This window comes from Priapulus caudatus, unplaced genomic scaffold, assembly GCF_000485595.1.
Source record: "Priapulus caudatus unplaced genomic scaffold, Priapulus_caudatus-5.0.1 Scaffold1376, whole genome shotgun sequence".
Lineage (NCBI taxonomy): Eukaryota > Metazoa > Priapulida > Priapulimorpha > Priapulimorphida > Priapulidae > Priapulus > Priapulus caudatus.
In genome coordinates, this window is record NW_014578437.1 from 20,936 (window position 1) to 46,314 (window position 25,379).

General features: G+C 40.7%; 1 protein-coding gene and 1 long non-coding RNA gene across 2 annotated transcripts; both read left to right on the forward strand.

Annotated features, from left to right (window-relative positions):
• The first annotated feature begins 369 nt into the window (after positions 1–369).
• On the forward strand, positions 370–23,934 carry LOC106816432. Its single transcript, XM_014821051.1, has 10 exons — positions 370–459; positions 1,973–2,074; positions 6,298–6,445; positions 7,830–7,870; positions 19,482–19,551; positions 21,160–21,308; positions 21,972–22,206; positions 22,624–22,794; positions 23,328–23,473; positions 23,836–23,934. The coding sequence occupies exons 2-10, from the start codon at positions 2,015–2,017 to the stop codon at positions 23,932–23,934; spliced, it is 1,119 nt and encodes a 372-aa protein (XP_014676537.1). The 5' UTR covers positions 370–459; positions 1,973–2,014.
• Positions 17,421–18,432, forward strand: LOC106816437. The gene is made up of 2 exons (XR_001394892.1): positions 17,421–17,521; positions 18,012–18,432. It is a non-coding gene; the product is annotated as an uncharacterized LOC106816437 (long non-coding RNA).
• Positions 23,935–25,379: the final 1,445 nt, after the last annotated feature.

Sequence of the window (25,379 nt, forward strand, 5' to 3'; positions counted from 1 at the left end):
TAGTCTATTTATTACGTCTATAGCTATAGATCCCTATTATCTACTTCTGATCTACTACCAGCTATCAACGTCGACTCTATGCTGTTGTCATTGAACGATTACTAGCTCGCTAGTTACAAATCTCAACACATGATGGCAGTGTTAACGTTTATAATAATGTTACGCCCGTAAGAAAAATAGTGCCTGCGTATGTCATTTTAACATGATACAAATAGCCTAATATATTTGTAATTGTTACTACTGCGAGCTGTATACGTGTAACTATTACTATTCGTGTGATATCTAGACTTAATAAGGCATTTATCGTTATATTTACGCGTTTGTACTTCCCGCGGGTTTAGATGATGGCATGATGTATGCGTGTGTTATGCGGCTGCACCTGCGAAGCAGAGAGAACAAATTTTGGGTGGAATTTTCTGTGGAATACCGACAAGTGTTGGTGCTAGTAATGTGTTTTCGGTAGGTTAAATGAACCAGGAATATATTCGGCTGTGTCATATCCAGTTAAAGTTGATAACAGAACACAATGATCGCGCTAGTAAACAATAGAGCCAGGGCTTGTAGTGATTAACTGCATACCCTAAGCGGAATGATTGTCGCTGTTGTTTAAGGCGCTGCAGGTTATTACAACTCCTACTCCTAGTACTAGTACTACAAATATCAGTAACTAATATTACGCCTACTGCTAGGCTATCATACTTCATAGAAAGGTAACGCTAAGATGGTAATGTAGGTAACTCACCATGCCTTTCACTTATATGTTGCACATGATAGATCCAAGTAAAGTTAATTGCTAACAGTAACATGTAAAGTTCTCTGTTGTCTGAATTTCATCCTGCCTAGTTTGTTGTGTTGGCAACAACTTCAACTCTTCTACTTCAGTAAACGACATTGTATTTTGAAACGCTAGCAAGCAGTGGTAGCAATACTTAGTAGCAAAAAAACGATGGACCCAGGTTAGGGTGGAGTACATCATGATCATTGATTTATAACATCCACCCAGTACATTAAATTCGAGTACCAATTTTCGCTCTTACACAGAACGATCAAACTGTAAATTGGCTGTGTTTGGTGTGTTTTGGTCATTAGATCAAGGGTGAGTGGTTATAGCAAACATGAACCTAAGTATGTGACTTTGCATAAGTATGTTATTGAAATACTGTATATATGCCGAATTATGAATTATTCGATGTTATTCGGTATGAATTATTCGCGTATTGTTATTTTTGCGGTCAGGGACGCGTTTGCGAAATTTGCGAAAATTAGACCGCGAAATATACAAGCGTATACAGTAGAAATGTGCTAAATTTTCCTTTTTCTTACAATTATTTGTGAAAATACCCATAAAAATTTCTACTATATATAAGTTATATTATATAACTAAAATGTATAATTCACCTACAATATTCATTCATTTATCAGTATACACAGTGCAGGGTGCGAAATTAACCGGAGTCCGGAGTCAAATACTCCCTGATTTACTGTCGGACTCCCTGATTTGACATATGCAGGAGCCTGTGTGACTCCCTGAAAATTCTGCCATACTAACTAGCCTTGCGGAATTACGGTATTTTTTTAGCTAATGTCCAAAGAAAATTTGGCAGATGTGCAAACCACATGAATCTTAAACATAAGCATATGCGTTATTGTTCATATCTTTCATTTTGAACCCCAGACTGTGGACTCCCTCATTTTGCTGCGGATTCCTTCTTTTTGAGGGTAGAGTCCGATGGACTCCGTGTTCAAAAGTTAATTTCTACCCCTGCAGTGGGTCTTATGGTTTACACTAGCCAAAGTTGTAATTGTTATTGGCTATTGAGTAGATGTAAGGGTTGTTATTTATGCGAGTGGTGAATCTGCAAGTTAATGTACACTACAGTTAGAATTCACATGATTTTTTATTAATTGCCTTGTAGGATGTAAGAACTTGACTTTCGTATGTGATTTAATGCTCACTTTTTTGTTGTGACAGGTTCTATTTCTGTGACATGATCAGACGGAAAGAAGGTGAGTCATGAAGAGCTCCAAAGATGTGGTCGGTCGAAAAGATGACAGTCAAGATCCCGCTCGCAAGGTTTGTAGCCAAGGCAAATAACGCGAAACTGTATTTGTAGGAGGTCATAGGAAAAGGAGGGGTGCATTAAAACAGTACGCAATGACGTTTAACTTTTACCTTCTCTGTTATTAAACTGGATAAGTTGCTTTCAGCCTTGCTTTGCTTGGTTTACGCTTATATTGTAGATTGTTCCTGTACACAAGAGTATGTTACTGTTTATTGCAGTGTAATGCAGCAATTCGCAAGCCAAGTGTAAGCTTATTCCGCATTTCAGTGGCAGATGATTGGTAATCTTCTTTCCTAGCTACGTCATTATCTGCCATGTGCATGGTAATAACATGTGCATGGTAATAACATGCCTAGCCAATTTTTTACTCCAGAAAAGAGCGCATTTTTAACTTTTCCAAGGTTTCAAAATGTCAAACTTGGGAGGTAAACAACATGTTATTATTGAATTTGTAGATAAATTAGATTGTAAAGACTTGCATAGTGTGTGCAGTATTGACTCAAGCACTGTAAAACTAATATAAACACAATTATTTCTATACCTAGCCATCGTACTTGATTAAAAATTAAAGATTCATGCCAGTAGAATAGTTTAAAAGTTTAAAGTTTAAACATTGAACAGTTAGTTGCCTGTTGTAAGTACACAGCTGTTCATATATACACAAATGAAAAAAATTAACTCGCATAATAACTAATGTAAACTGATCTGTTTATATCCGTCTATGGTTTGCACCTTCCTGTGTGGAATTTTTATATTGAATACAATGTTGTGTGCTAGATACTGATGTCAACTAGCTTGCATGCTTTACTTATATCTGTGTAGGGTAGAGATTAGAGGAGTGACTATTGAAGCAATAATGTTGCTGTAGCTGAACCAACCATTGCAATACTACTGATTTGTGGTGTCCTGAGGATCGATTACAATCGAAAGTTGATCGTTTGCAGTCACTAATTATATAATCAATTATGAAAACAAATAATTGATCATTGAAGTTAGCTATTTGAAGTACGAACACTGCTGCAAACACTCATAATGGTAGCTCTACTTTACTACTTTAATAGTTATTCAAATTTAACTACAAAAATGTTAAATGTGTGATTTACCCTGAGAGTATCCTTAAAAAACATTTCATGACAGTTTCATTCAATAGGGCACAATAATAGATGTAACAATAATATAGTACATTCATAGTGCAATTGGAAATTTTTAGAAAAATATAAACATTGTAAAAACAAGCCCTGTAAACATATTATCTATCTAATTGTTCTGAAGCGTTATATAGTTTGCAGAAGTTATATTATTACACATATGAAGCAATACTATGGAATCACTGAGTTTTAGACCAGATAACATAAGGTCACTGATGATTAATCGATTATGAAACATTAGCTGATTCTCATTAGTGCTACTGATATTACTGATCACTGTCGTGATGGTAGAGGTGTTTCCTAATTATCAAACGCGGATAATAACTTCATATATATGGGGTATCTGCAAAAGTAATTAACTTACATTTAAATCGATGTAACTAATGTTGTTAATTGTATATATTTCATTTTAAGTCTGACACCATAAAATGAACTTTAATGATATAATCAGATAAGTTAACGGTTGAGCATGGAAGTGGTTTTCCCGATTCTTTACTGCAAATGAATTTCACAGATTCAGCAGCTAAATATAAACTGTTAAAACTATCAATTATTAATGGCACCATTGGTGATCGCTGTCGATATTCCGACTTTATTATCGATTTATTGGTATCATGTGTCCACTATCGTAATATACCGATGATTCTATGTATTTTTACACCCCTAGTAGCAATGTCAATCTTCTGACCATGAATTCAGATGCACCGAACAAATTACTTTATGAAAATTCTACCAAAGAGGAAGCAAAATATCATCAAAGTATTACTTTCAAAAACAGCATGGAAAAGGATTCGGAGGGAAATTAGCTCGTATCGAGGCAGACGTTTTTTTCTATAATCGGGACTAGCATCGTTGACATGCTTTGTGCACTGCAATAGGCTATCACTAATGGCAATCTGTTCAGGTTAGTGCAGTTTTAATGCCATAACTACATGTGAAGCCATTGAAAGTACCCAGATACTCTCTTATGGAAGATGCGTGCTATTAGTTTAAAGAAGCCCACAGAATGAGAACTGTACGCTGATGCATTTACAGTGTTTCTGGGACAGGTTACTAAGCACTACACTTTGATGTGCGCAACGCGTAAAGTATAACATTTTTGGATCAGTTGTTCGTACAAAATTTTTTAACCAACTCATTCACACATCATTGAAGACCCCCCACCAAGCTTATGAAACTGGTAGAAATTACTATCTGGTGTCCGATGTATCAAGTATTTTACCTTGAGAACTTGAAACCTCTAGGAAAAGTAATTTTGGCTATTAAACACTTACAAAGGAAAACTGGCAGGTTTTCTACAAATTTGACTCATTCAGATGTTCATGTGCACACAGGACTTCGGTGCAGTGTTTATTAAAACCGCTTGCCCGAGTGCCTAAGGCAAGCAAAATGCACCGCCAGGCAAGCAAGCTAAAAAAGCACTTGCCCGATCGTGCAAGTTCCCATTTTTTCGCAATTTCAATTTTCAATGCGCTTGCAGGACCGGCGATCGCCTAGAAGCTAAGCCTAAGACGAATTAATATTTCAGCAGAAAACTAAAGCTTACTAAGTTACACACTACGTACCCTTCTAGGTTTTTCCCCGTTCCTACGATAGTTACTATGGTGATACTGATAGTGAAGTGGACTCGCAGCACTCGTGTGCATATGTTTGTGTCACGATCGTAGATAAATAAATGTACGTAGCAGTGTGAGTATTAACGTAGCGATGAGTGTGAGTATGATACATTCTGTCTGATTAAATATAAGTTTAAAAAGCCATTAAGAAGACAGATGGGACATGACTCTGTCACACTATTGTGTGCTACTAAGGTGATGCATTTCTTATTACTATATTAGATAACACACAATTAAGAATAAGACTGTCCTGATAATGGACCAAGTTTGACCACATTCAATGACAGTCAGTCCTCACTTTATTGCCATTGTTACTGACATTTTACTCGCATTGCTCTCATTTTAAAAACATTCAATATAAAGCTATCTGAACAATCTGAAGGAACATAAAACATATATATATACAACTTTAAACATGTATACAACTTTAAAATAAGCACATAAATTGAGTGAACATAGATTAAAGTAATACATATCGTCATCCGGCAATTGACATTGTTGTTCGAGCAAGTGACATTTTTATTCGGGCAGGTCATATTTGTCAGCACCTGCCCGCAGGGCAAGTGGTGAAAACAATTTTTTGTAGAACCCTGCTTCGGTGCAATAAAAGTTTGCACGTTGAATTTGTTCTAAAGTTATAGCAATGCAGTCACTGTGGCTGATCACCATTAAATACAGTAATGTGCCGAGTAGTAGTCAACACTAGCTTGACGTCCCAACCAGCTGAGGGTTCACTAATTACATTTCCAGTTTTTCCAGAAAATTAGTTTTCAACCCGTCCCGTGCGCGTGTTCTCGGTACGTATTTGTCAGCGTGTCTTTGTGTGGCGGCGTGCACACGGCTGAACCTTTTTCCCTATAGACCGCCGTCAGAAACATTTTAAAGGTCTACGAGGTCCAGTCTACGAAAAAAAGTTAATGTTAAGGCTAATGTTAAGACTATTTTTTTCTGACAACGGTCTCCTTGTCCCTTGTCCATACGCAAAACATATTACGAATGAAAGAAGTCAAAGTAATCTGCTGCCGACATTTTATTTTCGTTCTCGATCTTTATTCTTTGGACACATGATTTTTAGAGGCTTGTATCTTTGGTTATGCGTGACACTCTAAACTAAAGAGGTAGAGCGATTGTGTACCGTGAAAAAACACCTAGTGGAGGAGAAGATTGGCATGATTAAGTTCACATAATCAACGTGTAATATGAATAGAAACACGCGTCTTCGTGGAGAGATGCTTTGCTGAACTTGCGTGTTCATTTTCTCGTTTAGCAGAGTCATTGTTCTGTAAAGGAACGTGACAGTGTGAGCATGATGAGTCATTGATGAGAAACACGAGTTGCATTACGTAATAGCGTGGAGCTTTTTTATATCTTTACTCCCGGGACTACATAGGTAAGACTAAATTTAAGATCACGTGGGTTTCTAGTTTCAACGTGTTTTATCAACGTGTGTGTGTGTATTTTGTTACGTAGGTATCAAAGACTGCGATGATGAAGAATGCACACAGCCACACGAGAAGTCAGCCGAGTGCGTCAGGAAGCTCTGGCGTGCTGATGGTCGGCCCAAACTTCCGCGTTGGAAAGAAGATTGGCTGTGGAAACTTCGGTGAACTACGATTAGGTATGACGATATATATCTGCTGAATTGCAGTGGCATTCCTGAGTGACCAGGGGCGTAGCCAGTATGTAGCACTGTAGGCCCGGGCCTACACTTTTTTTTGGCCAAGTTTTTTTTTTAAACACCCATAATTCAAATCCATAAGCTTGCTGGACGAGTTTAAGAGTCCAGACAGGAAAAACTATTGAAATGAACGTAGCAAGCTAGAATATGGCTAAATTAGGTGACCTATTCTTCTGTCATCTATAGGCTGTCATTTCTATCGCGTGCCGTTTCATTCAACACTCTACCCGCCGAAAAAGACTAGGATCCGATCTTGTCAGTTTTTTAACATTTTAACTCGTTCGTAACACTATTTTAACTCGTTTGTTTTTTGGGTTTAAAAGTGATATTGAATGAGGTGTCTCAAGTTAGCAAGAGGCCAGGGAACCAGAATGAACACTCGGGAAGGGCCGTTTCCAGCCATCTGGGGGGTTTGTAAAACCAAAAATTTTCTTGTGCGCTCCGCGCCAACCGATGGTGGCGCTCCGCTCAGATAGTCGTGCCTACAACTTTGAAAATCCTGGCTACGCCCCTGGTGACGCATGTTGTTCAGGAGACCAAGTGTCTCGAAGGTTGAAAGGTCACTGGTAATGTTTCTGGGTTTTTTTTAGAAGAGAGCTTTAACTCAGAGATCTGATCAGCTTCCCCAGCCAAACCATATAAGGGCACACCTCCTGTGTTTGAATAGCGTATCACAGGGATCGAATTGAAATTTTTTTAGGGCAAGGCAAAACAAAAAATTTTCTTAAGTTTTTAAGCAGATATTTTTGGTCCATCGTTGGTGTGACACAAAGCTAAACATTTCCTTTAAAAAATGATTATCAAGGCCATGTATTTTTTAACAACTTTCCACCTTCTGTTTCTTTATGTGTGGTGTTGGCAACTGTAATTACTTTTTGCGGTTGCGAGTACAAAGTCGCTGAAAAGCTGATGCTTTGAATGCTAAAAAAAATGATGTTTTTGAGTATGTTGAATTTCTGAGAACGTTTGTCAGCCACCCATGGTTTGGGTGGGTTAAAAGCATAATTTCTTCCTATTTTTACCCACGATGACCTTTACCCATCCATGTGTTTTTTACCCACGGTGCTGGACGGCCAGGCATGAGTTTATTCCATGTGTGTATTATTGTTGAGCAAAGTTATTATCAATAGCTGTGTACATGTTCCGAAACCAAATCTTCCAGTAATATATTAAGACGGGTTACTTTGCACAAAAACTAACAATATGCATAAAGGTTGAGGTTAATACATAAACATGTTCAATGTACTCTACTTAGGCAGTAGGAAAAGTTCATTGTATTAATTACATACAGTAACATGCGTTTGCATTTTTTGTTTCTTTACAGGAAAAAACTTGTACAACAACGAGCATGTTGCTATCAAGCTGGTAATTATAAAACATTACTTCATGTAGTAGCGATGTTATTTCAACAGCGACTTACCAATTCAAAATTCTTTCGATGGGGAAGTACAGGGTTCGTAGCGGGTCTTCCAAAGTCTTATAAGTACTTATTTTGCCAAAAATAAAATAAGGGCCCTTATTAGTACTTATTTTTGGTGCTATCTTAGAAAAGTACTTAACAGTCCTTATTTTTCGACTTACTGTTCTCGACTTAAGAGTAAGAATTGTTGTATATATAATACTGAATCATTAAATCTGCTGTGCAATTGTGTATATAAACATTATTAGTGTACTTTAATAGTCAGTGATCTATCAGAAATCGCGTAAAAAAGTCTTATTTTGGCCTCCAGAAAGGGTCTTATAAGTTCTTATTTCAACATGTGTCTTACTACTATGAACCCTGAAGTATATGCATCTGCACTTTTTCCATTGTCTGTATTAAGACGTAGACTCCTCACCTGACATGTAAGTAAGTGTTGTAGAGAGTTGCGGGTCCGTGTTGAGCCGAGGCGTCGGCATGTGACATGTAAGTAAGTGTTGTAGGGAGTTGTGGGTCCGTGTTGAGATGAGGCGTCGGCATGTGACATGTAAGTAAGTGTTGTAGAGAGTTGTGGGTCTGCGTTGAGCCGAGGCGTCGGCATGTGACATGTAAGTAAGTGTTGTAGAGAGTTGTGGGTCCGTGTTGAGCCGAGGCGTCGGCATGTGACATGTAAGTAAGTGTTGTAGAGAGTTGTGGATCTGTGTTGAGACGTTCTTGTGTTTGTTTGTAGGAACCGATGAAGTCTGCTTCCTGCACGCGCCAGTCCACCTGGAGCATATCGCGCTTCTATACAAGCATGCTGCGATCAGCCACGTGAGTCAAAGCTGTCGAACCCGGGTGGCGGACCCATCGCCACGCAATCCAACGAGTTACTTCATTGACATTGAGTCTAAGGATACTCTCCACCTTTGCACGCGGCTGACTTGCTCTAGCCTGAAGATGTAAACGTTTTTGGCAAATGAATCAATCAATCACTTGTTTTATTATTAGCAGCGAGATATATCTTCTATGCTCAAGCCCCAAAAAATGTCATGAAATTTCCAGCACCTAATTATGTTTACCAACACAAATTTTGAATTTTTATGTAAAAATGTGTATTTTGGATATTTCTCACACTCACCGAAAGAGTGAGGCATAAAAAATTTTGCCACAGTTAAGCCACAATATGCGACCAAAATAGTGCCCGCGTCTGCGCATTTTTTCTTTAATTTTTGTTATTTACGAGAAAACTGCCAAAAAAGCTGCTTAAAAAATCAGAGAGAAAAGAATTGAAATTTTTAGCGAATATAAGAGGCCGCATAACGTAATAAAATATCGGCACTAATTAACAATCACTGGACGCACTTCTTTACAGCAATGTGTTTAACCATTAAAACCGAGTGTGTAAAATTAAATGTAACTCGGAGCGCTGAAATCACAGAGAAATATCGCATTTTATACATCTCGGCCTACTATATCAGAAATCGAGACGGAGAATCATCGTTTTTCTATTTTTTCACAATGAGTGACCGCCTGTGCTGAAAAATAGTGAACGTATATCGTGAAATTATTCTACTGTTTCAGTACATACTGCGACATATCCATGACTATCTGACACGCACTTAAATTGCCTCCTGTAAAATGTTCATGGCACCTTGAGGAAACTTATGAGGTTACCATCGTGACGTCACAAAGTAATATAGTCAACAAACGCCAGCCTTGTAACCACTAAGTAAAGGTGTGTGCGCACAGGTGGCTTAGAACGTATTCTTGGGGTGTGGGATATGTGTTGCCGATCACTAGCCGGATGTACATGAATACATGTAATGACACGCTTGTAGCCGAGGGTTGATGCGGCTGACGATGGATACTGCGTATAGTTAGTATCGGGCATGGTTGCTAGTCATGTCTGGTGCTGACATGGTACGGCAGGCAATCAAATGTCGCGCCGTCTGACAGCTTCACATGCTACCCTTATGATGAAGAAATGAGCCAGCTACGAGGTTGGCCACATCAGTGGATTAGCCCATCAGATAAATTGGCAAATGAAAAATCGCCGCGGTAAATTTTGCCTAAAACCTGAGGAGCTATCCGGTTAACGTTGATCATTTTTCAATTGTGTTAGAGCACACCGTCTCTATACACTGCAATGCTGAAGGAACACCGCCGTAACCTTGTATGATGGCTTTCTGTCAAGGCGTCTTCGCGCCGGAGAAAAAGTTAGATTTGATTCAAGACTAATTCTTAAGGATTAATGATAAGACTAATGTAATAATAGGCGTCTGAATCTTGCAAAGGATTACGATGCGATATAAGCTTCGTGAATTCTGATAAGCATTAATGATAAGTAAGAGTCTGAACTCCTGAAGAAAAAGTCTATTCTTGTTCTCTGCGCAAACAGGGCGGAGAAGGGATATATAATGGGGATTCGGCGGGGCGTTTGGGTGCCCGGTTAGCCACTGTTGTTGGTAGGGCCGAGTAGTCTGAGGGAAGACAAATATCCATGTGGTGCGTCACTTCTATTGTCAGGCCATACAGTCGTAAGGAAGGCCCTTTAAGGCTTACAGTAGCAAATATTCAGGTTAGTAAACATTACTGTAGAGATGATTCGCTAAATGGCACAATAATGACTTTATTTCAGAGGCGCTGTACGCCAACGGTTTTACTTTGGCGCCGTCGGGGCCGAATACAATGCCAACTGGTCATGGAGCTGCTAGCGATCAAGCCCTTTGCGGAAGATTATGTTTGAATGATGTGACGAGGAAGTTTACTCTGAGACAGTCTGATTTCCTGCCTATCCAGTTGGGCTAAGTTGACTATATGCTAAAACATCTTTCCCTTTTTATTGCTGGCAAGGCCAGAAGAGCTTAGTTATTTTTGCCTCTTCTTCAGTGCCTGATTTTTTGTCGAGTTATAAGAATTTTAAGTAGAGTATCTGCTTGAAGAATATCCAGCTCTACATAACTGCCCATTATTTTAATTGTTAAGCCTTTAGTCTCTGGAAGAACAGTTATCGCAATAAAATTTACTGACTAAGGATTTAAAAACCTACGCTTGCCTGCGTACAAGCCGGCCTTCGCCCCTAGAAACTGCTGCCTTGCTGATCTGTGGTGTGTGATTTGGCGAAGATTGCATTTTCTAGTGGACACATGAAGCCAAGTCATAGCCTACAGCCAAGTATAATCGTAATCTCGTAATGCAATTTCAAATGCAGATGGGATTCAAATAGTGAGGTGGAAAACAAACCTTCACATTCTGGTATGTTGTTCGTGTTTCCCTATTGGGGCCTACTCGACCACCTCGAGCTGCTAATGCTGGGCAAAAAAAAAAAAATAAAATTTTGCCTCGTCCTGCCGGCCCGCAGGGAGCCGACGATGACCAGTCCGCCTGGAGCCGCAACCGAAGATGGTGTATCCTATACAGGCATTCTTCCTGCATGAGTTTCCTCCGACTCTCTTTCTAAAAATGCGAAGAGTCGTCTGAATCGCCCTGCCTCAGCTGACCTAAGCTTGACTGATTCACAGCACAGAAACGTTCTCGCATGCAGCCCTGCTTTGTTTTTGTTTATCTTTGCCTGTCGCCATACTTAAGGTTCCGGCTGTTCTGTTGGGCGTGAGCATGCACTTGCGTTGGTTGCTGCGTTTAGATCACGCCGGATCGAGTACGTGCATTTCCAACACTTATATTATCGCAGAGTGAAGCCGAGAAAACTTCCTCATCGCGTCGTCACTCAAACGCAAGAAGGAGAAGCTGCCTGTCACATTATAGACTTTTTTGACGAGAACACAGGCGGTGCACGGAGAACGAGGACGCATCCGACCAGTGAATTCATGACGGAAAGAATCTCGACCCGGAGACACACAAGCCCACATACCGTACCGGGAAACACAAGCAGCACTTTACGGAACTGCCAGCAATAATGAGTATCAACACACATCTAGCGCAAGGTAAGGGCGCGACAGATTACCTCTTTCTGATGCCCCAGAAATGTTTTCTGTCGTTTGGTGCAACGTATTTGAGACAGCTCAGCCCGCACTACTGTAACACTGATGCGTCATGCTACTATACATTTTCCATAAGCGCATTTATTTTGCCCGCTTTATTAATAATAAAAAATAGAAATCGCATTGAATATGAAAAAATCTTTCATCATGCAATAATATGAATGAAAGTACATTGAATGATGCGCGGTTAGTTTAAATACTAATAATTTAGGCATTTAATACAGGGGGGGACCCCCTACTTAAAACTCGGTGTTAGTGTCATTGTCTTGATTTGCAAAACGCACATGTGCCTGGAATGTCAGAACACAGTCGCGAAATTGGCAGGAAATGAGAGCCTGCAGCCTGCATTGCTGGCCCCTCGCTTGGCTATGTGCTTTGGACTTATCCCTCCTGGTGATGCGTGTTTACAGATGCCAAAGTAGAAGCAGACGACTAGCAGGCGACTAGACGACACATGCATTCATGCTACTATTCTGCCGACGGCAAGCTTTACGCCTGGCAGCGGCCCTATAAGCCGCTGAAGACACTCAAAGCAGCGCCTACACAGAAAATAAGCGGCGCACACCAAGCGAGCGACGTACTGTTGAAGTACGTTCTGCCAGCAGAACTCACTCCCAGGTACCGGTGCGTGACTCCTGCTATGTGAATGGCAAGCCGTGGCGCTAGATTGGATTAGCTAAAGCTTGCCATCTGAGGCCTTCTACACCCAAGCTTAGAATTATTCTACCTTGAGTATAATGAGTTGTGAATCATTTGCGAAACAACATACTGTTTTCGGAGGAAATGACTTTTATGCTTTCATCGCTGTTTATAAGATGCTTACTCGTTGGCATAGACCGTTGGGTGCGAGCCCTAAATTTTACAGTGGCTTTAGCTGCTTTGAGTGTGTCCAGCCCAATAATTTTAGAAACAGTCATCACTGCTATCAGTGCGCTGAAAATCGTTATCCTGCAAAACCAGATGTACCTAAGTGACAAGTCTAAATAATGTTTGCAATCTGCAATTAAAAATGACACAATTGTATTAAGTCCATTACTATTATTGCTAGCCTTAAAAAGTTGTAGACTGCTAGCTTGTGTTACATTATTGTGCGTGGTTGTGATCCTGCTAGCCCACTTACGACAAAATTCTTCTGCCTTATTTCCAACACAAACTCTATAACCCATACTTGCTAATTGCCTTTGCATTCATAGCTAGCCTTATTGCTTTGATTCAGAGTTTGCCCGACATATCTGCTGTTATGCTGAGAAAGGCTGGATTTCTTCGAGTGCCAGATTACGACTATCTGAGGAAGTTGTTCCTGGACTTGCCTCGAGCCGTAATGGATGCGAGAATGATGGCGACTTTGACTGCCGGGTAGGGGCCGTATGAATGTACGCTGCTAACATGTTATCTGCATGTCGTGCTGCAGAGATGCTGTTGTCTTCTTAGATTTCTACCATTTATTACATTTATATTAGGTCATTTCACATAACGTCATTACTATCTAATATGCCCAATATGACATGTAACAAATCTATCACAAAGGCGTTAAGTTTGATAGAAGCAATGTACTTATTATCTGCTCAAAAGTAGTGTAACCTGCTAGGTACAAGCTTTAACTGTCCATTTGATTGATATGCTAACGTCACATGCCATCTCGACTGACTGTTATTGTAGTGACCTCTGATATTTTACTGGTGTGTCAACCATGTTTGTTAAGGTACATGGCTTGATTGAAACAGCGGTACAATATGGCTCTGTGCGCGTAATTCTTCAGACGAATACGCCCTGCTGCGACTCCAGCGTCTCAGCTAACAGATGTGAAGACCCCCCCAAACAAGGAGAAGGAGAGAGAATCCCAGTTCAACCAGGCAATAAGAAAAAAAACCGTATAAGAACTACTGTCATTGTACTTGCTAAAACTACACAGTCTTCTTAAGGCCCAAAGAAAAAAAAAAAAAAAAAAAAAAAAAAAAAAAAAAAAAAAAAAAAAAAAAAAAAAAAAAAAAAAAAAAAAAAAAAAAAAAAAAAAAAAAAAAAAAAAAAAAAAAAAAAAAAAAAACAAAAAAAAAACTACCGATATATACTCGCGTAATAACCGCAAATTTGCGCCACTCAGATTTCAACCCTGTAATTGCCCCCTCCCCCCCTTATGCCCCGGTATTATAAGTCGCGCCCAATACTGTAGAGCGGGCAAATATACTAGGCACAATCTTGGTTACCCGATTCAAAATCCAGGTGCGGCTTATAGCGCCGCGCGCGGTTTATTACGCGATCATTATACGGTAGGCTTCACAGACATCATGTTTGTTTATTCGCTGCCACAGCCCCCCACCGGGTACAATCCCCAGCCTTACTCCGTCGCAATCCCACTCTACCCTACATCTCCTCTCCCCCTACATTTCCTTTTTCCTCGGGCTCCTCTCACGGCCCTCCCCCTTATATCTCTTTTCTACTTCTTCCTTTCTCTCTCTTCTATATGTCCCGGCGTAGTCGAGTGTCATGTGGTGGTCCACAACATGATCGTGACGTAACGTGCCAACATTGATCAGCTGACGTAACTGCGCCAACACTTGATCGGTGTTTTTGTTTTTTTTTTTTTTTTTTTTTTTTTTTTTTTTTTTTTTTTTCACGTAACTCTGCCCAACATTGATCGCCGTGGACGTTAAACTGCAACATTTGATCGGTGACGTAACGCCCTGCAACATTGACATCAGTGACGTAACCTGCCCAACATTGATCGGCCTGAGTAACTGCAAACATTGATCGCGCTGACGTAACCCTGCCAAACATTTGATCGCCGTGACGTAACGTGCAACATTGTATCAGCTGACGTAACCTGCAACATGATCAAGCGCTGACAACCTGCAACATTGATCGGCCTGACGTAACTGCCCCCCAAACATTGATCGCGTGACGTAACGTTGAACATTGATCCGCGCGCTGACGCTAACCTGCAACATTGCTCGGTGAGTACCTGCCCCCAACATTGATCCGGTGACGTAACCTGCCAACATTGATCGGTGACGTAACGCTGCAACATTGATCGCGTGACGTAACCTGCCAACATTGAATCGCCCCCGCTGACGCTAACCTGTTGCCAACATTTTGATCGGTGACGTTAAACCTGCAACAGTTGATCCGGCCTGACGTAACCTGCAACATTGTATCTGTCGGTTGACGCTTAACCTGCAAACATTTGATCGGTGACGTAACTTTCAACCATCCTTGCGATTTTCGCTTGTCTATGGCCGGACTGGCTATTCTCCCGGCGTTGCCCATCATCGATGCCCCATGCGATTATACTATGATGCCCCCCCCCCCCCCTTAGCGAGCGGTCGGCACGCGCCGCAACTCTACCGGCTATGTCCAATAACTATAATGACTCAAAACTAATGACTAATGATCTGCACGGCTACGACTCCAGGGCCATTTCTGACCTACCATTTGTACAAGCTGCACCTTTCCCTCGAAGAGTTTATGATCCAAGCGTCCGCAAATTTAACTTTCACTTCGCCCATGATTTCTCCATCACATACACTACTACATTTGAATTTAAAATTAGTTTTATTTATTTATTATATATTATATATATGCCAAAGAATTGTGTGAAGCTGATACCGGTTTAGGAATGCTTTATATGCCTACTCGATTTTCGCGGACGCATAACTTTGCTGACAATTTTTGCTACACTTGTTAATCAGCTGAATCCTGAAGCAGGTGTACAAATTCACAATTAGTGCTTTCTATATTCAGGCATTTGACTGATGTTACTTTTGATGCCTATTGGGGCAATTATATCACACGAGATGCCCTATTTGATACGATTTCTGATAAGGTTCATGCCAATATTATTGTTTGTATAATCAGCTAGTGACAGAGATTTGTGATATTTCAACACTTATCATTAGAACAATACATTTCTCACTAACACCAACGGCATCGCATACACGTCTTTCAACATGTAGTTTCTAGAATGTTTAATGGTTGAAATCGATAATCGTAAGCTCTCGTTTGTTTTCGCATCTTCTCGGTGTCCATTTACACAGTAATTTGATTTATTCATGGTCAGCGTACAATTATGATTCCAAAGCCCGTTAATATAAGCCACATTGCGATCCTCACAGCTTGGATAGGAATCGCCAATGATCTGCTTCTGGGCCCGTCCGTTCGTCCGGGCCTTCGTGCGTGCTGTGCGTCAACAGCTTGGGCACAAATCGGTAACTGCCCCGACGTACCGAGTCAGCGAATAGTCGGGACGGGGGTGGGGGAGGTGGGGAGGGGGGGAGAGAATCGTTGACAAAGGGACTCGGCGCATGAGCAAATTTGGGGGTCAAGTCAAGACTGTTGTAAAACGGAGGGGGAATCATTTTCCCTTAACTTAAGCGTATAGGAGGCAAATACGGATTGCGGCCCACACAATCTTAACGGCCAACCTATGCCCTCTTAATATTCGGTGCTATAGTTTGTGATGGGCCCCAGAAACCATCACCGAGTTGTCGAAATTGATGTAGCCTCCTGAGGCCTCAAAGGCCCAGTGGTGGGAAATGTCAGATATCTAGAACATTTTTCTGAGGACAGGTCCCTCATAATGGACAGAGTTGAAAAATTCTTTTTGTTTCAGCGCTGACCCCTACGATTTTTATTCACTTTATTGAAAGGGACCGATGAATGTGCTTTCACTGACGTGACGAAGAGTAGCTTCTGATTAACCCTTTTGACCCTCAGAGGAGGGTTTTTAAACATGGATTTCCTGAACTGCCCTCTAATGAATGTCAGCTGTTCTCAATATTCATGGCCCACAACCATAATCCAAAAAGCCAATAAGCGCTGGATTAGTAACGAACGGGCATACAGCACAGGGCGTCACGGCTCAAAGCGTCGTTGCGATCGCAATCCGCATCTGATTTTTTATTATTTACCTGTTTTCTGTATTTTTCTATCTTTATCCATTTAACTATTTTTTTCCAATTAATGCAAATATTTACACGATTTATTTACAACAATTTAATAACTGCAAATAATTTTTACAACAATTAATTATTTAAAAAAAATAGGGTTAGGGTTAGGGTTAGGGTCACAATGCACCATAAAACAGGAGTTTCAGGCACGTGATTTCTATCAACCAATGGGATTTGGGAGGTATGCAGAATGCAGAAGGTTGCTGAAATAATGTGTAGGCAACTGCGTATCTGCATATCTGCGCCTAACAAAGGTGTCACTACGCACGACTTAAATGTTACGTTTATAACCGTAGCAACAGACCTCAGATGAGCCCAGACGCTCTGCGGCTCTTGTTTGACGTGTTGTCTGACAATATTTCACTTCTTGTATGTGTTATGTTCTAAGCAGGATTATTGTTAGCTTTCGAAGTTTGCCGGGATGTGACGACCTTACGATGTCTTAAATCAGCTCACGATAATGATATCCTGTTTGGAACACGATTCGACTATTACCGGTGCTCAGTAGTGTAATGTGTTTATTAATGAAGGTAGATTGAGTATATGTGTGGTTGGTTTCTCCCAGAATCAGAGGTTGTCCACATGGCAAGAGAGAGATGCAGAACGACTTAATCCGTTGGCTGGGAATCTGGCCCTGGCTTCAACTGACCGCCTTGGTGGCAGTGTACAGGTACGTGCTGCTATTACTAAACCATGCTGTTTTTCCTACTACATCGTTATGCTTATAGTGTACGTAGTTACTTCTGCCAAACATGTTAAGTCCTAGGGGTACAGGTAAACGGTTACTGTTAGTCACTACCAGGTGTTTGAAGTCCCAGGCTCAGAGTGAGACCAGCTTAACGTGCATGTTGGAATATATAAGATTTTCGCATATCTTGGACATGTTGGAGAGATGCAGAGTAGGCTGAGAGATAATGTAACGTGGGTAGATGCCACGAGGTGTTACGCGTAACGTGTAACAACTTCACTTCCTTGCAAGAAGTGGCTGAGAAAGCGAGGCAAGAGACACAGAGAGCGAGAGCGTGCGTGTGTGAGAGGCGAGAGCGAGAAAGAGAGAGAGAGAGAGAGAGAGAGAGAGAGAATGGGGGACATAGGTCGAGGGTATGAATTGTGTGGCACGCTCGTGTCGCGATAACCTTGCCTTCTCATCGCTGCTACAGGTGATGACCTCAACGAACGGAGAACTGAATGTGGACGACCCGACAGCCGGTCACTCCCACACGCCGATCGCTGCCCAGCCGGACGTCGAGCTCCTAGATGAGACCAAGTGCTGCTGCTTCAAGCGCAGGAAGAGGAAGAAGAAAACCACGCGACAGAAATGATATAAGGACGTCTCCCCGAGCCAAGATTTGGACACGATGTTGCTACAGTCACAGTCGTGAGAACGCGTGCGCGCCGTCGCCGCGGCAACGAAACTGTAGCTATGTACATATACGGCATGCGTTCTTGCAACGAGAGCGAAAGCGTTTGTTTTGAAATAGTACGTATGAGGTCATCTCTTTGGAAAGAAATCATGTGAACGTAACTGTGCTGCTTCTTGAAGGATATATGTATGTGTGTATGTATGTATATATATATATATATAAATATACATATATTCACCTGTGTCTATGTGTATATATATATATATATGTGCGTGTGTATGCATAAATATTTTGAAGTAGGTTATTATAATGATTATGTAAATAGTCTGTTACTGTGCAGATTTTTTGCATGTATTCAAGGTGAAACCTATTAAAACAATGTGTGGACGCAAGGGTGATCATGCAGCACGACACAGGGATTCACACAGCATCCTGTCGCTGTTCATGGCTTCAATAGAATTTTATAGCTTTCATACGAAACTAAACGTTTTTTCTGCACACTTTGGAATGACACGTGCACTTGTTTGCTATTGGTTGAGCTGCACACGTGACCACTGTACAGGTGACCCACGCTACACTCGTGTTGGCGGTAAGCATCTGTTTTTGTAGTTAGCATATATATGCACTTGCACTGTACTTAGTGGCCTAGTAACTGTTCACTATTACAGAGTGGGTGTGAGAGCTGAGAGCAGTGTTCACATTGAGCTGCTGTGCTGGACACAGTCAGCCCGTGTACGCATAGCCTTGTTGCTTTATAGCTGCGAAACTTCCCCCATCTGACATGTCGCAGATTCCTTTCTACGCAATTTGGGCTTCGGCACGTTCGTGGCAGGAGTGCGTGCGCATCCGCATGATGATTCCACGCAGCCTAGCACGTTAACGCTCGAAATCCAGAGAACATGTCTTTGTTCACGAAGTGTGCTGGAGAGAGCGATTGGCACCTAATCAAGATCCCTCACAAACACCTTCAAGTCAGGCCCTTATTTGCAGCTCACACTACCTATTTATGTAGATGCAGACTTGCAAATCTAAACTAACGAGGACATTTAGAGAAGAGTAGATATGATTTAGTGCAAATTGTGTGAAAAGGCACCTTCAAGCTAGCTAGGTAGGGGTTGATTCAATTTTTTCTGTCTACTGCAGTTTCTTCTTGATGACTCGTCAGTTTTGTATACTTTCTACGGTTCTTCTCTCTTTTAACGCTGGTTTTGTATACTTTCTACGGTTCTTCTCATCTGTGTTGAGACGTTCTTGTGTTTGTTGTAGGAACCGATGAAGTCTCGTGCACCGCAGCTCCACCTGGAGTATCGGTTCTACAAGATGCTGGGACAGCACGGTGAGTCAAGCTGTCGAATCCGGGGGGACCCATCGCCAGCAACAACATTACTCATTACATTAGTCTTAAGGATACTCTCCACCTTTTGCACGGGTATTGCTCTAGTGAAGATTAAACGTTTATTGGCAAATGAATCAAATCAATCACTTGTTTTATTTATAGAGGAGATATATCTCTATGCTCAAGCCAAAAAATGTCATGAAATTTCCAGCACCTAATTATGTTACCACACAAATTTTGAATTTTTATGTAAAAATGGTATTTTGGATATTTCTCAACTACCAGAAAGAGTGAGGATAAAAAAATTTTGCCACATGTTAAGCACAATATGGACCAAAATAGTGCGTCTGGATTTTTCTTTAATTTTTGTATTTACCGAGAAAACTGGAAAAAAGTGCTTAAAAATCAAGAAGAAAAGAATTGAAAATTTTAGCGAATAAAGAGGCATAACTAATAAAATACGGCACTTAATAACAATCACTGACGCACTTCTTTACAGCAATGTGTTACCATTAAAACGAGTGTAAAATTAAATTAATCGGAGGTGAAATCACAGAGAAATATCCATTTATACATCGGCTACTATGTCAGAAATCGAGACGGAGAAATCATCGTTTTTCTATTTTTCACAATGAGTGACCGCCTGTGTGAAAAATAGGTGAACGTATGTGAAATATCTACTGTTAGTACATACTGCGACATATCCATGACTAACTGACACCACTAAATTGGTAAAATGTTCCATGCACCTTGAGAAATTATGAGGTTACCATCGTGACGTCACAAAGCTAATATGTCAACAAACGCCAGCCTTGTACACACTACAGTAAGGTGTGTTGCAAGGTGTTAGAACTATTTTGGGTGTGGGATACTTGTTGGATCACTAGCAGATGTACATGAATACATGTAATGACAGCTGTAGCAGGGTTGATGCTGAATGATACTGGCTATAGTTAATATCCTGGTTGTATCATGTCTCTGACATGTACGCAGGCAATCAAATCGCTCTGACAGTTCACATGTACCGTTATATGAAGAAATGAGCATGTACGAAGGTGGCACATAGTGTTAGCCATCGAATAAAATTGAAAATGAAAAATCGGTAAAATTTTGCCTAAAACCTTGAGAGTATCCTTAACGTGGACATTTTATTGTAGAGCACACCTCTCTATACACTGCATGTGAGAAACGCGTAACTTTATGATGTTTCTGTCAAGGGTCTTCGAGAAAAAGTTAATGATAAGACTAATCTTAAGATTAATGATAAGACTAATGATAATAAGTCTAATCTTAAGATTAATGATAATAAGTCTAATCTTAAGATTAATGATAATAAGTCTAATCTTAAGATTAATGATAATAAGTCTAATCTAAGAAAAAGATTAATCTTGTTTCTGGCAACAGGCCAAGACTATATAATGGGATTGGGGGTTGGTGGTTAGCACTGTTGTTTAGGATATCTGAGGAAGACAAATACCATTGTGGTCATTATTTCAGCCATACAGTCTAAGGAAGGCTTAAGGGCTTAAGTAGCAAATATTCAGAGTTAGTAAAACATTAACTGATAGAGCATGATTGCTAAAATGGCAAATAATGACTTTATTTCAGAGGGTGTACCCAACGTGTTTTACTTTGGCCCGTGTGGCAAGTACAATGCACTGGTCATGGAGCTGCTAGGAGCAAGCTTGGAAGATTTATTTGACATGTGTGACAGGAAGTTTACTCTGAAGACAGTCTTGATGCTTGCTATCCAGTTGGTAAGTTGACTATATGCTTAAAACATCTTTCTTTTATTGCTGGCAAGGCAATGAAGAGCTAGTATTTTTGCTTCTTCTTCAGGTATTTTTGTCGAATTATAAGAAGTTTAATAGTCTGTTAAGAATAGTCACTCTACATAACTGCATTATTTTAATTTAAGCCTTTAGTCTCTGAAGACAGTTACGCAATAAAATTACTGAAAGGATTTAAAACCTACGCTTGCTGTACAAGTGCTAAAAACTGCTGCTTGTGATCTGTGTCGTGTGTTGGGAAGATTGCATTCTGTGGACACAGAAGCAAGTCATAGCTCAGCCAACGTATAATGTAATTCGTAATGCAACTTCAATGCAGTGGGATTAAATGTGAGGTGGAAACATAAACGCTAACATTCTGTCATGTGTCCGTGTTTCCTATTGGCCTACTCGACCACCTGACTGTAAGTGTGCACTTGCTGGAAGATGGTTATCCTAACAGCCATTCTCCTGCATGAGTTTCCTGGCTCTCTTTCTAAAAAATGCAAGCAGTCGTTGAATCGCTGCTAGTGACCTAGTGACTGATTCCACACAGAAACGTTCTCGTGCAGCTGTTGTTTGTTTATCTTTGCTGTGCTACTTAAGGTTCGGTGTTCGTGCGCGTGAGCATGCACTTGTGTTTCTGCGTAGATCACGCGGATCGAGTACGTGCATTCCAAACACTTGATATATCGAGACGTGAAGCCGGAAAACTTCCTCATCGGTCGGCACTCGACAAAGAAGGAGAAGCTGCTTCACATTATAGACTTTGGTTTAGCGAAAGAATACATCGACCCGGAGACACACAAGCACATACCGTACCGGGAACACAAGAGCCTTACGGGAACTGCCAGATACATGAGTATCAACACACATCTAGGCAAAGGTAAGGGGCGACAATTACCTCTTTCTGATGGCAGAAATGTTTTCGTCGTTGCGTGAACGTATTTGAGACAGCTCAGCGATCTACTGTAACACTGATGCGTCATGTTATCATTTTCCATAAGGCTTTATTTTGCGTTTATTAAAATAAAAATAGAAATCGCATTGAATTAAAAAATCTTCATCATGCAATAATATGAATGGAAGTGAATGATGGGGTTAGTTTAATATAATAATTTAGGCATTTAATACACGGGTACTTAAAACTCGGTGTTTAGTGATCTATTGTCTGATTTGCAAAACGCACATGTGCTGTGAATGTCAGACACAGTCGAAATTGGAGGAAAATGAGAGCCTGAGCCTGCATTGTGCTCGCTTGGCTTGTGTTTGGCTTATCCCTCCTGGTGATGCGTGTTTACAGAGCAAAGTAGAAGAGACGACCTAGAGGCACTAGGACACATGTTCATGTACTTTCTGCGAGGAAGCTTACCCTGGCAGGGCCTAAAGGCTGAAACACTCAAAGAGCGCTACCAGAAAATAGGGGACACCAAGCGAGCGACGTCTGTTGAAGTACTCTGCGAGAACTACCCAGGTACCGGTCCTGACTCCTGTATGAATGGAAGCATGGGTAGATGATCGTAAAGTTGCATCTTAGGTTCTACACCCAAGTTAGAATTATTCTAGCTGATATATGATTGTGAAATCATTGCGACACAACTACTTTTTCTGAGGAAATGCTTTTATGTTTATCGTTTTAATATAAGATGTTATCGTTGGCATAGGTTGGGTGGAAGCTAAATTTTACAGTGGTAGTGTTTGAGTGTGTCAGCAATTTTAGAAACAGTCATCACTGTACTCATGGTGAAAATCGTATCCTGCAAAACCAAGATGTACCTAAGTGACAATCTAAATATGCTTTGTAATTCTGAATTAAAAATGACACAGTTGGTATTAAGTCCATTCTATATTGTAGTTAAAAAGCTGTAGACTGTAGTTGTGTTACATTATTTGTGCGTGGTTGTGATCCTGCTAGGCACTTACACAAATGTCTCTTGTTATTTCCAACACAACTCTTAACCCATACTTGTAATTGTTGCATTCATAGCTGCTTATTGCTTGATTCAGAGTTTGCGACATATCTGCGTTATGTGAGAAGGCTGGATTTCTTCGAGATGCCAGATTACGACTATCTGAGGAAGTTGTTCCTGGACTTGCTCGAGCGTAATGGATGGGAGAATGATGGCGACTTTGACTGGATAGGGCGTATGAATGTACGTGTAACCTGTTATCTGATGTCGTGTGCAGAGATGCTGTATGTTTTCTTAGATTTACTACCATTTATTACATTTATATTAGGTCTTTCACATAACGTATTACTATCTATTGCAATATGACATGTAACAAATCTATCACAAAGGGTTAAGTGATAGAAGCAATGTATTATATCTGTCAAAAGTAGTGTAACCTGTAAGGTAACAGGTTTAACTGTCCATGATTGATATGTAACGATCACATGCCATCTCGACTTGACTGTTTTGAGTGACTCTGATATTTTACTGGTGGGACAACATGTTTGTTAAGTACATGGTTGATTGAAACACGGTATAATATGGTCGTGTGGGTAATTCTTCAGACGAATACGCCTGCTGGATCCAGCCTCTCAGTAACAGATGTGAAGACCCCGAACAAGGAGAGAGAGAGACATCCCAGTCAACCAGGAAATAAGGTATAAACTACTGTCATGTTGTAAAACTACACAGTCTTCTATAAGGCAAAGAAGTACCGTATATACTCGCGTAATAACCGCAAATTTGGCGTCAGATTTCAACCCTGTAATTGCTCTGCGGTTTATAAGTGCGCCATACCGTGAGGGGAAATATACTAGGCGCAATACTTGGTTACCCGATTCAAATCGAGGTGCGGCTTATAGGCGACCGCGGTTATTACGCGATCATATACGGTAGGCTTTACAGCATCATGTTGTTTATTCGTGCACAGCACCGGTACAATCCCCAGCCTTACTCTCGAGCCACTCTACCCCTACATCTCCCCCCTACATCTCCTTTCTCCTCGGCCTCTCACGGCCTCCCCCTTATATCTCTTTTCTACTTCTTCCTTTCTCTCTCTTCTATATGTCCCGGCGTAGTCACACAGCTCGGTTACGAACACAGACAGCAAACTCCACGACATATGGCGCTCTTGCTCATGGGCTCAATCTACCACTGCCACAAGTAGATTTCGGTTACAATTTGTAATGCTTTTTTACTACAAGTTTTGCAGCAGGCACGTTACTCATATCCTATGTAATAAGATTTGGACTAATAAAAGTTGCAAAGATATTAAAAATCCGACCGTTATTTCATGGCAAAATTTGATAAAATAGTGATACGAAATAGTACGCCATTGTGCGCCCATTTACCTCGTTCAAATCATACGCTGTTTACGAATCTGCATTCGCTGGATTTCCCCCGAGCTCCGCCCACTTTAAAAAAAGTGCTAGCATTGTGGCAGTGGTATCCTGAGTGTGCGAAGGGGCACTGCATGCAGTTTGCACAGACAGTATGCTTTTATAGCAAGTGAACACTGTTCTTGAAATAGAAACAAAGATGGAGTAGAAGGGTTGAATATTTGTGTTGTATTCGTGTGAAATCAAGCGAGCGTCAAGCGAATTTTGGCAGCACGCTTTCTTACCTGCTATATATTTATGTGTCAGTGTGCAGCGGCAGCAATGGCAGCAGCCAGTGTTTGTTGTAGATGAGCATTTGGACGGCATTTACAGGAAATTGTCGGCAATAATAGGTGAAAGAGAGTATAGAAACATTAAGACTTTGGTAGTAAATAGATTTCGTATTTATTTAGCATTATATTTTATTAAAACGCTGCAAGTGCCTGTGACTGACACTGTCATATCGTCGACTCGTATCTAGCGCTAGTAGTACTATAGCCCGCGTACAGGTGCCGCAGGGCTATAGAGCATTCTACTACGAATGCTAGGGACCAACTTATTCACGGTTACTCGCGGCTATAAAACGTCTGTGGTAGACAATTAATGCCTCTTATCCGAAGTGAATATGTCTCAAGTTATATCTGCTACTAAAATTTAACCTCTAACTATCGTTGAAATGGTCTGCTTGCTGCTTGCGGTATTTCTTGTGAACGAACATTCGATTTACGAAC